At 37.6% G+C, this 11931-nt stretch overlaps 2 protein-coding genes across 6 annotated transcripts in view; one reads left to right on the forward strand and one right to left on the reverse strand.

Moving 5' to 3' along the window:
* The first annotated feature begins 826 nt into the window (after positions 1–826).
* On the forward strand, positions 827–5168 carry Betacop (coatomer subunit beta). 3 transcript variants are annotated; one of them, XM_070656008.1, is made up of 10 exons: positions 828–977; positions 1147–1566; positions 1638–1971; positions 2053–2341; positions 2435–2775; positions 2855–3116; positions 3215–4021; positions 4124–4362; positions 4451–4710; positions 4843–5168. In XM_070656008.1, exons 2-9 carry the CDS (start codon positions 1196–1198, stop codon positions 4679–4681), a joined length of 2874 nt encoding a protein of 957 aa, XP_070512109.1. In that variant the 5' UTR covers positions 828–977; positions 1147–1195; the 3' UTR covers positions 4682–4710; positions 4843–5168. The 3 variants fall into 3 exon arrangements, with proteins under 3 accessions (XP_070512110.1, XP_070512109.1, XP_070512108.1); XM_070656009.1 differs by having other exon boundaries at positions 827–977; positions 1134–1566; positions 4451–5168; XM_070656007.1 differs by having other exon boundaries at positions 4451–5168.
* A 102-nt stretch (positions 5169–5270) lies between these two features.
* Positions 5271–11931, reverse strand: part of Trpl (transient receptor potential-like) — a 29053-nt gene continuing 22392 nt past the window's right edge. For 2 of the 3 annotated variants that reach the window (XM_070656003.1, XM_070656004.1), the window contains 16 exons: positions 10879–11095; positions 10544–10741; positions 10256–10445; positions 10002–10187; positions 9731–9921; positions 9444–9622; positions 9038–9322; positions 8650–8840; positions 8284–8366; positions 8037–8158; positions 7781–7968; positions 6966–7156; positions 6640–6839; positions 6266–6565; positions 6063–6177; positions 5271–5559 (listed from right to left, as the gene is read on the reverse strand). In XM_070656003.1, the coding sequence (XP_070512104.1) occupies positions 5273–5559; positions 6063–6177; positions 6266–6565; positions 6640–6839; positions 6966–7156; positions 7781–7968; positions 8037–8158; positions 8284–8366; positions 8650–8840; positions 9038–9322; positions 9444–9622; positions 9731–9921; positions 10002–10187; positions 10256–10445; positions 10544–10741; positions 10879–11014 (3042 nt within the window). In that variant the 5' untranslated portion in view covers positions 11015–11095 and the 3' untranslated portion in view covers positions 5271–5272. Of the gene's footprint in view, positions 5560–6062; positions 6178–6265; positions 6566–6639; positions 6840–6965; positions 7157–7780; positions 7969–8036; positions 8159–8283; positions 8367–8649; positions 8841–9037; positions 9323–9443; positions 9623–9730; positions 9922–10001; positions 10188–10255; positions 10446–10543; positions 10742–10878; positions 11096–11307; positions 11926–11931 lie in introns of those variants that run through there. The other variant, XM_070656002.1, reaches the window with a different exon arrangement.

Here is an 11931-nt window from a genome sequence, read left to right on the forward strand (position 1 = left end):
TCAAGCCTCTGGCATTATCGGCAAGTCACGCATTTAGAAAATTAGATTCAATTAATTATTATCAAGCGCGCGAGCACTCGCAAACACGTGGAAAATTAAAAATGCGATACATGCGCGCTTTTTCTATTTTATCTGTTATTGTGTGACAGCCGAGGAATAGATTGGTCAACAGATATGTGAAAGCGACGTAAATATAAAGGAACCTCGGAAAAAAACCATCTGACTTAAACCCAAATAACTTACGAAACAAATAATTCGATAAGACGTGGTTTCTTGATATTGTCTAGTAAATAGCAAACAATTAAGCACAAATTTCTAGAGTAAAAAAAAAAAAAACGTTGACGCGATAAAGAGGGTGATATTTTCAAAAATAATTATCAACATTTTCTTGTTTTTTTTTTTTTCTTTCTTTTTTTTAATGCCGCAAGTATCAATAGACATAGGTAATTTCTATATTATTAATCTAATGACAACGTTTAAATTTATTACAAAAGAACGATTCAGATTTAAATTACATCAGTCATATATTCTTTAAAATTTAACTTTTATTTTTATTTTTTAAAAACGGCCGCTCTTGTATTTTTATATTTTAAATATTTTTATTTTATTATTAAAAATAAATAAAATAATAAAAAATATTAATAATACAATAACAAAATAATTTATAACACACGAGATTAATTTTATTTTATTTTACACAATAATCGGGTATGCTAACTTGCAAGTATCTTCGTAAAGCGAGAATTTTCACATTGAGCAATCACATGTTTTCATTATACACGTGTTCCACGTGTTGATTGGGAGACTAGTGACATCTGACATTGTTACTTGTAACTCGTATGACGGCGTAGCACCAGAGCACTAGCACCGTGGCACATATGACGTATGCCGTTCCTCCTGTATCTAGATGTATCTAAATGTCAGTAAATTTTGAGAGATCAGTTGTTTGCGTCTATTTTTCTCAGCTCTAATTTTAGGTATGTGTTTAATTAAACCGGCGGCTGCAAGATCACGTCGGATCTCGAGTCGCGACATTAACACAGATGACATGCTGGTGTCTCGCATAACCTTACTCATTGCTTGTTCGCTTTTTTTTCCTCGCACACAGAATTACTGATAGACTTTATTCAAAGCTTTCTGTCGTAGGTCGTAAGGAACTCTTCCTCTAAGCGCGACGTTACGAGTAACTGAGAAAATGGGCACGTTAACCGAGCAACCGTGTTACACCTTGATAAACATTCCGACCGACACAGAGTCGTTGAACGAGCTCCAGCTGAAGCAGGACCTCGAGAAGGGCAGCGTTCAGACGAAAATTGACGCGCTCAAGAAGACGATTCACATGATTTTGAGCGGCGAACGGCTGCCAGGCCTCCTTATGACGATCATTAGGTTTGTTCTGCCACTACAGAATCACACCATCAAGAAGCTGCTGCTAATCTTCTGGGAGATTGTGCCGAAAACTTCCGGCTCTGATGGCAAGCTACTGCAGGAAATGATATTGGTGTGTGATGCATACAGGAAAGACTTGCAGCACCCTAACGAATTTGTTAGGGGATCTACACTCAGGTAAGTAATAGAAATGTAAGTGCAAATTAAATTATATGGAACTTTATATGTAATAATTATATAATTTGTAGATTCTTGTGCAAATTGAAGGAGCCAGAACTTCTTGAGCCACTGATGCCAGCGATAATCGCTTGTCTGGAGCATAGACATTCTTATGTTAGACGTAACGCGGTTCTCGCAATTTTTACTATATATAGAAATTTTGAATTTCTTATACCAGATGCCCCAGACTTGATTGCAAAGTATTTAGAAGGAGAACAAGATATGTCATGCAGAAGAAACGCATTCTTAATGTTGCTACATGCCGATCAGAGTAAAGCTCTTGCTTATTTAGCTGCTTGCCTTGATCAAGTGCCAAGTTTTGGCGATATACTACAATTGGTTATTGTTGAATTAATATATAAGGTGTGAAAAAATTTTCAACATAATATTTTAATGCATTTATTTATACATTTATTCATCACTAATATAATTTTTCTTTTCTAGGTTTGTCTGGCAAATCCATCGGAAAAAGCACGTTTTATTAGGTGTATCTATAGTTTACTGAATTCACCTAGTGCTGCAGTGCGTTACGAAGCAGCAGGTACATTGGTGACTCTTTCCAGTGCGCCAACTGCGATTAAAGCCGCAGCTACCTGCTATATCGAATTGATTGTCAAGGAGAGTGACAATAATGTTAAACTTATCGTATTAGATCGATTAATTGCAATGAAAGATAGTCCGGTGTATGAAAGAGTACTTCAAGATCTTGTCATGGATATACTCCGCGTTTTAGGTAATGATCCAAATATAGAATTTTTTAGAATTCTATATTCATTAAAATGTTCTGTATATTATATATTTATATATATATATTTATTTTAAATAGGTTCACCAGCTTTGGAAGTTAGAACAAAAACTTTGGCTTTAGCCATGGATTTAGTTACAACTCGCACAATCGAAGAAATGGTTCAACTTCTAAAGAAGGAAGTTCTCAGGACCGCTGGCGGAGAACACGAGGATGCTGGCAAATACCGTCAGCTCTTAATACGAACTCTTCATACTTGTTCAATGAAATTTGCAGACGTTGCCGTCACTGTCATTCCAGTATTGACTGATTTTCTATCCGAGAGTAACGATGCAGCGTCAATGGACCTTCTTGTATTTATTCGTGAAGCGATTCAGAGATTCGAGAATCTTAGACCATTAATTGTCGAGAAATTATTAGAGGTTTGTACATGTTAATATTTTAATATTTTAAAAATACGATTATCAAGAACAGAAATTAATTTTGATTTCAATAATTTAGATGTTTCCTCACATCCGATTTGCAAAAGTACATAGAGTTACACTTTGGATTCTTGGCGAGTATGCTACATCGAAAGAAGACATAGAAGCTGTCATGGCCCGTATACGAACAGCATTAGGTGAATTACCGTTGCTTGACGCAGAAAATAAACGTCAAGCTGGTGAGAAATCTGAGGATGGTAGCGCGCAAGCCGCACCCGCGCAGCTCGTTACATCTGATGGTACTTACGCCAGTCAAAGTGCTTTCAGTGCTGCATCTACACGTGAGTAGCTTACTTTTGCATAAAATATATGATAAAATATAAAATATTATTTACAATATTTTGTGTACTATATTATATCGATTTAAATTAATTAATAGGAAAAAAGGAAGAAAAGCGACCAGCATTAGCACAATATTTGATGGAAGGAGAATTTTTCATTGGCGCGGCTTTGGCTAATATATTGTCAAAATTAGCTCTTCGTTATAAAGTGCTCGAAAGTAACATTCAAAAAAGCAATAAACTGCAAGCGGAAGCAATGTTTATAATGTCCAGCATATTACAGCTCGGTCGTTCGGGCCTTCCTAAGAAAGCGATGACACATGATGACGCGGAAAGGATTTCTCTATGCCTTAGATCCCTTGCTTCCCCAACGCCTCTCGTACAAAAAATCTTCACTGAGGGATGTCGTGATGCACTCGATAGAATGTTGTCCGCGAACGCAGAAGAGGATTCACAAAATCAAAAGGCTAAGGAAAAGCCGGGTAATATCGTTCAAGTCGATGACGCGATTCAGTTTTTGCAATTGAATCGTGGATCCGATCTTGCCGGTGGGGCAGGCGATATGTTTGAGCAAAGTCTTAGTGCAGCTGTAGCAGGACGACCTGGTGCTAGTGGAGATGCTCCAAATGTCTTGAGTAAAGTCATTCAACTTACTGGTTTTTCGGACCCGATTTATGCAGAGGCCTTGTTCCACGTTAATCAGTACGACATCGTGCTCGATGTACTAATAGTCAATCAAACGGAAGACACACTCCAGAATTTTACATTGGAACTTGCTACTTTGGGTGACTTGAAATTGGTAGAGAGACCACAGTCCATTGTACTTGCCCCTAGAGATTTCGCCACGATCAAGGCGAATATAAAAGTTACATCTACGGATAATGGTATTATCTTCGGAAATATTGGTGAGTGAGATTTAGATACGTTTGAAAAAATTGCAACACATTGCTTCTTATTTCGGAAAATAAATATCGATTTTGATTGTTACTTTTTTTTTCTACTTTTAGTTTACGATGTATCGGGAGCAGGGTCTGACAGAAGTGGCGTAGTCGTTCTTAACGACATACCCATCGATATTATGGATTATATAGTACCTGCAACATGCACTGATTTAGAATTCCGCAAGATGTGGGCTGAATTTGAATGGGAGAACAAAGTCTCTGTCAATACAACTTTGTCTGACTTAAGAGAGTATCTCGCACATTTGTTGAAGTCTACAAATATGCGTTGCGTTACACCTGAGAAGGTACGTTTAATTTTTTTTTTGTTAGATTAATTTTCTATTCAAATGCGTTACTGTTATGAAAATAATGATCGTTTTTTTTTTTTTAAAGGCTCTTTCGGGACAATGTGGATTTTTGGCTGCAAATATGTGTGCTAAATCAATATTTGGTGAAGACGCATTAGCGAATTTATCCATCGAGAAGCCATTAAATAAACCTGATGCGCCAGTGGTCGGTCATATTCGTATTAGAGCCAAGAGCCAAGGTATGGCCTTATCCTTGGGCGATAAAATTAATTCGGCACAGAAAGACCCGCTAACTAAAGTTGTGCAAGTCGCTTAAATTTCACCGACAAATTATATACATTGCAAGTAAGTTTTCGATTCGGACGGCCACTTTTATGAAATTTATAGAACTTCAAATATTATTATTAAATCATTTTTGCATATTTATGGCATTTAAACCATGTTATTTAGATAATAAATATCTTGATTTTTTCATAGGTATTTTTTTAGACTTATGTATTATTTGCCAATCGAAACATATTATTTATGCGAATCACAGTTATAGTAAGATACATATTAATATATGGTCATATTAATTTGTATCATGTTTAATATACCGCATTCCCGATCGATTTCTTTATCCTGTCATAAGCATGCAGTTAATATCATATCGCAGAAATAAAAATGTATTTGTAGATAAGAAAATAAATATAATATACACATTTTATCTATGTAAGCTCCACTTATTTTTTTTCTTTAAATACAAATATGTAAGATTTGTAATATCTCTGTATGAGTTTTTAAATAAAATAACTTTAAAACATTTCAATCCTTTATACATGATCACGATTTTTAAATGTCAAGAAAGATTGGAAATAACATTTTCAAATTTTTGTATTTAAACTGAATGTAAAAAGTTGTATGCCATTTATAACCACCCTCCTCTTGCAGGTCTACTACTACGCGACGTAAGTTTTTCTCGGTCGTTATCTTTGTTACTGCCCGAGCTTGACGTAACCGCTAACGAAGAGATGCTCGGAAGTTTAGGATTATGTGAAGTTTTTGATCGTGTTCTGATCGAACTGTTTCCATCTTTGACACTAATTGCAGAAGTAGTAGTGGCAGTTTTGGTAATAACAGGCGTAGGAATAATTAAAGTGGTGTCCGAAGAAGTGGTTGAAGATTGAACAATAGATTGAGCAGAAGTTGATTGTCCTGAAAAAGAGAATAATATTAGCAACAAATGTCGTGAATTAAATCTAAAAAAAACGTGTTAGATCGAAGCTCATGTAATACCTAATGTTATTAAAAACTACATTAACAATCAAATAAATATTTAATTCTTAATTACGATTAAATAAAAACGGTAATTTAATTATACACGCGTATAAGTGGTTGAGAAATTCAAAGTAAACAAAATGATAAAAGTTCATCAATCCCGAGAATTCTCGGTGTCAAAGCTCTGAAAACGATCGAGAAATATCAAAAGTATAGGATGAGAAAAGAAGTAGTCGAAGTCAGAGCGCCGTTATCACCAGTTCCGCTGCCAGTGTCACCTTTGAATCGATAGTGAGAAGCTTAAATTGCAAATTACCCAATGATAACAGAATTCACGGTAGTAAACTTGTTTTATCATTTCTATTATCTTTGGGTAATAGCAGAATATCGCTTCGAAATTATATTATTTTTTAAATTAAATTTTTTTTCGTAATAAATACCATGTTGAATAGGCGCCTTCCTTTTTATTACTTGCGGGGGCGATGAACGAAGCGGTAGCAACGGTGCGGTGACTTTCGTTGTTTTCTCATTAACGAAATTGACCGTAGGTCTAGTCTGTGTAAGAAAACATTTTTACTGATAAGCAGAAAAGTTCTATTATAATGAGTAATTATATAATATGTTCTGATTATTAGTTCAATACCTGAGGGTGTGATTTAATCGGTTGGGAGCCGATGCTGTTCTTAACTGATTCTGGAATTTTTTCTTTTTTCAGATCTGATGTCTTGGCATTGCTATCGTCCTCGACGATATCGTGCAACACATGCAGTATCGTTGCCGCGGTAGTTTCTGGCAATTCAACAGGAACATCTGGCGGCAATGGGCTTTTCTGTGCCAGGCGTTTCGCTTCTTCCATAGCTCTCTTCAAACTCTGCTGATTTTGTAGCGATGCCTTGCTGCAGCTTTTACCGATTTGAGAACTCTTAACTGCGCTTTTCACGACCTACAAAATTATAATAGGTAAATCAGCTAGGCTTACTTTTTTTTCGTGGAAAAATAAGTAAAGATCTTTCATACTTGTCTCCATCGATGCTCGGCTGAAGACAACACAGCTAGTCTAGCGATTCTTTTCCATCTCTCTATATTGCTTTCATCTTCGGGTTGCTGAAGAGCTATTTCTTCCTGTAGATCGGCATCGGCTGAATTTATGGGTCCTGCTACTTGAAAGTCTTTCATGAGTCTTCTTTCCCAAACCTTCATCTTTTTGCCCAGTATAGCTAATTTTAAAAAGATAGTATGAAAAGTATTATTACATAATTTTAAAACCTTTACGAGTTTGGTTTTAGCGTGGCTTATTTGTTATTTTAAATTAAATAGTGTATCTGCATATATAAAATATTCACTTTTTTCTTTTTTATTGACGCCACCGATGTCCATGCCGTTTCTGTGTAAAATATCCAGAAGTTCGCATCTCCAGGACGATAAGTCGGATTTAAGTTCGTGAACGTCGTCTTCGGTGACAGGTTCCATTTCATGCTCGCTATGCGCATTCACAACGTAACGCCATATCAAAGCTCTCATGACAGTTCCATATCTGTGTTAATAAGAGCAAGAAGACCTGCGTAAGCATTGTTTTATAATAACGCCATTAAATTTTATTTAAAGTACAAATATTTAAATGTTTTTCGTCGCGACTAGCCTACTGCACGTATTAATCTAAGCCAACGCGTGCTCGACTGCAAAATCCGCCGCTACCGGGACCGCCAGCCGTCGCGGTCAACTGCGAGCGAGAACGTAGCGTGTTTACGTCGGCCGGTGGCCATTTTTGCGCGCGGCGCTTCCTCTTGTTGGGAACTTTGGGAAGCGCCACGCAGTCGGCGGGCCCGGAGGTCAACGACCGCGGTAGTCGAGCGCGCGTAGGTATAGGTCAGGACGCGTAGTAGACTAGTACGCGGGGAAAAAACATTTAGGTATCTGGCATTTTTTTTGACGCGTTATTAGAGAGTAATAATTGTACGCTTTGAACGTTACATTTCTGGCTCAGTGGTGGACAGTTTTGCTAGACAGCCGCGAGATAAACCACAAATTGGTTAGGTAATTATTAGGTAACGATTGGAATTAATTTTTACTCGGGAATCTAATACAAATTAATAAATTAAGTTTTTGGTATGTGCGCAATATTGCATTAGTTTTACCAAGTATTTAAAAAACAACTTACTTGTATTCGCGTGCACGTCGACGTTGACTAGAGCGTCTACCTATACGCTTCTTCTGCAAGCCGAACAATCGGAAAAGCAATTTCGGCGGTGGGAAGATGTTGAAGGGTGGCGGAAGAGTACCACTGTCCTCGAAGTAACTCATCCATAACTTCGTTCTCGCGAATTTCCACTCCGTGTCAGAATGTTCCTACCGTGTCAATACTTCCGTTGACGAGATCATTCAGATCGCGAATATCGTTTGAAGAGGAGCCTTACCTCAATAACGGTATAGCTGTTGCTCATCATGGCTATCAGTAAATTTAGCAGAACAATCACGTTGATCACGGAATACGAACCGAACATTAGCAGACCCCAGAATCGAGTGTACGTCTTGATTCCTAAAAATAACGATGTCTAGAAAACGTGAAGCTTAGAAAACAGTGGCGTCGATTTTATTGAAAATACGTTTGATCAGGTTTAATAAAAATAACTCATATTCAGTAAATCAGAGCGATGGACGTACCAGCGAGTTCGAAGCTTTCAATACCGACCATACCGAAACTAGCCCAGAAGAGACTTTGGCAAGATTCGAAGAGGTTGCTGAATCTGGAAAAAAATTGTACGCAAATCGTAAGTGACATGTAAAATTATATTAAAAAATTTTTTTTCAGAATAATCATCTTCAAAACTGTAGAGCTGTGTATTTATTATATGTGAAAATTAAGGTTCTAATGAATGACTCATTATTTAGTATTGCAAATCTAGAAGATGATGCGGAGCCTGTTATTTTCTTCGCGATTACGAGGCGGCATGTGCGCGCGAAAGTGTGGGTTGAAAGGCAGCATCTCGCGTCTCTCATCCCATTCGGCAATTTGATTATTCCATTCACCTTCTCCATCTTAAACAGGCGTCATTGCCGGAGTCCCATGAGGGATCCGACATTCCGTTGTAACACTTCTGCCTTTCCAGTTCCGCAAAATACCATAATAACTGGTTCAAACCGCAGGCGAAGGCGAATAAGACTAAGGTGTAAATAAAAAAAAATTTCACGATGTCAATCACCATTCTGCCCAGCGATATCTAAAACAGAAGTCGGCATTCTTTTTAATTTTACTGTGTCGCTATTAATTAATATTATGACACTTTTGTATATATTAAATAATTAATAAAATAATATAAAATAAAATAAAATAAAATAAAATAAAATAAAATAAAAGTTATATCAAATACAGAAAAATATTTAAGCAAGTTTTAAATAACAATTTTTGTTGCGACACCTGAAGCGGTCCTAGGTGCGGATTGATGCTGAAAAGATGAACGAGCTTTAAAGCGCTGAAAACATTCGCAGCCGCAAAGAGACCTTCAGCAATCAGTTGCGGATCGAAGTCGCTCCAAAGTTCTCTTGGTATTAACGCGGCCGACGAGTCTGTCTGTATTTCGGCGCGTTGTTGAAGATAAGCTGCTAGCCTCAGAATACCGGTTGCCAAATAAAGACTGTTTCTCGTGAAATCAATAAAATTCCACAAATTCCGCAAGTAACTTTGCAGACCGTCCACGTAAGCCTGCAATATTAGTAAAGTCTTGGACAAATCTGTGATATTTGCCAAATCTTAGATAAGTCTTAGACTTATGAGATACAGAAGAAACATTGTTTTAAGATAAATTTCTTGTTTATTCGCGTACCTCTCTTGTCTCTTCCCATATGAATCCTAGCACGTACAGTACGACGATGCCTTCGAGAGGTGTGGGTACCGCGCCTCTTTGTCGCGCCAAGTAAGTCTCGAGATTTCTCTTCATTTCCTGAGTGCCTAGGAGTCTAACGATCTCCACTTCCGCACGCTGCGACACCAGCATGAGCACAACTACAGATACAATTAGTCATCGATTAAATAACGCTGCTGATTTTGTTATTTCGAATTTTTTTTAAAATAAATCACGGCTTTGTCCAAACAAAAAAAAAAGTAAATTACACAAAAAGAATAAATAAGATGATGCGTGAACGAGGAATTTCATGAAAGGTCTTCGCATGAGCTGCCCCGTTTTCGATTCCGGCATCAGATAGTACACGATACAATAAAATGGAAATAGAATCGCCGTCTTTACAAGAATACCAACTCTCCGCATAGTTGACATTCTTCGAAATCCGGGAACTCCTTCGTACCTGCGAACCGAGCGAGATATTTAAGAATTAAATTTTCATTCACGGACAATGTTACGTAAAATAAATTTCTTTTAATTCACCAAATTGCCGCCAAAAGTTGTTGAACGTGAGAGTGCGAGACGAATCTCTTCTGCCTGTATTTTATAGCTTGTTCCAATCGAGCTAATTGCTTACTAAGTTCGATGTTCTCTTCCTCGGGATCGTGATTTAGAATGGTGTCAAGTTCCGTGGTGGTCCGGACGTGTTGCAACAGATCGACAGCGAATCTGTTCGGAATGATCACAGACGTTTAACGTTGTAATTATTTTTTTTAAATAATTTAAAAAGTGCTTACTTCTCCACTTGCCGTCGCAGTTTTAAATATTCGGCTCGACTCTCGGGTTCCGACACAGCCAGCTCCCTGAGTTCCCAGCTTAACTGAAAAGCTGTCATCAAAGGATCTGTCGAGCTCAGAGCTATTAAACTTGGACTCGCCAAAGCCTTGTATTCAGAGATTCTAGTGGACGACAATCTTAACGGATCACCTAATAACAATAATTTTATTTACGTTAGTTTTGTAATTTTTTTGAAATTAAAAAAAAAATTTTTTTTATTTGCAGGATTATTAGAAAGTGTCTCTCACCGATGGTCGCCTGACGGCAATCGTCACAGCCACATCTCACGTTGTGTGGCATCGGCAAGGTGGCTCCTCTATCCAGCAAAAGCTTCAAAATTTCATAATTATTACGCTGCGCCGCGAGCACCAATGGTGTCATGTCCGGTGAATATCTGGCTGATGCTGAATCAACCTTCTGCCAACTGTGTATAATTTCTTTCTCCGCTGCGATCAAGATGCGAATTTTTAAAATGCATTTTTGTTTTTAATAATACTCTCAATTTACATATTTATATTTTACAACAAACCAAATGTTATAGGTGGCTTTAAAAAAAAAAAGAAAGAGATTCTTTTTGACTCACAATTTTCGGCCACTTGATTCGTAAGAAGTTCTTCGTGTTCCAACAGCAATTCTACCGCTTCTACAAATTCCTGATCGATGGCATGAAGCAGAGCATCCTTAGTTTCGACTCCCATGACGATAAGCAACTCCAACATTTCTAAATTTTCCGCCTCTATGGCTAGCGTAAGAGCACTGCGACCCAGACTATCCACGCAATTCACGTCCAATTGCTTTCCCTGAAATATTCGTCGCGAACATTGCATCGATGCTCTTACTCGAATTTTTACAAAATAAAATTTAATATTGAAAGTCAGAATTATTTTTTAACTTTAGAAAAAATTATTTTTTATATTAAAATGCAGAGAAACTTTTTTTTTGCAATAGTTCGCGAAGCTTTATTTGTTCAACGATTATATCGTTAATTCTCTTTATTAAAATCGGTATCTACCTTGCCCTTGTTTGCAAGCTGCAAAAGCCGCTTCACGTTGGGCAAATCACCTCTCTCCACGGCCAATAAATACTTCTTTTCTTCGAGATTCAACGGACGCGGGAGATGAAGCACATAATCGTTTGCGTCTTGCGCGGCCCCATCTTCCGTATCCTTATCAATCTTCGCGACGTTCATCTTGTCGTGTTCAGTTCACTCTCTCATCCCGACAGCGATTAATTATAATTAAAAAATTTTTTATGTACCAAAAATAATTTTAAATTATTTGTTTTTATCGGCACATTGATAAGGCATCACGAAGGCCTGGGTGGTTTCGCGTGAGCCGACAAGGCCTTTCGTAAGAAGACCAACTTCTGTCGAGAAGAACGACGCAACATTCGCAGTGAAAAGTGTTGTTTTGCTTTTGCGCAACCCTTCGTGACGCGTGACTCTTGTTATATAGAGGATGATGAAAATCGAATTATGCGTATTAATGTAGACCCTGTTTATTGCTGCGAATGGCGAGAACGGAGGGGCAGCAACGCCTCCGCTGTTACCTGTGACAGTGCACCTGTGCCTGTTGACTAATTTGCTTACCGATATCTCGTTAGTCGTCTAACGGATTGCACTTGGAATAAGAGCGCG

The sequence above is a fragment of the Cardiocondyla obscurior genome, linkage group LG04 (genome assembly GCF_019399895.1).
Source record: "Cardiocondyla obscurior isolate alpha-2009 linkage group LG04, Cobs3.1, whole genome shotgun sequence".
Lineage (NCBI taxonomy): Eukaryota > Metazoa > Arthropoda > Insecta > Hymenoptera > Formicidae > Cardiocondyla > Cardiocondyla obscurior.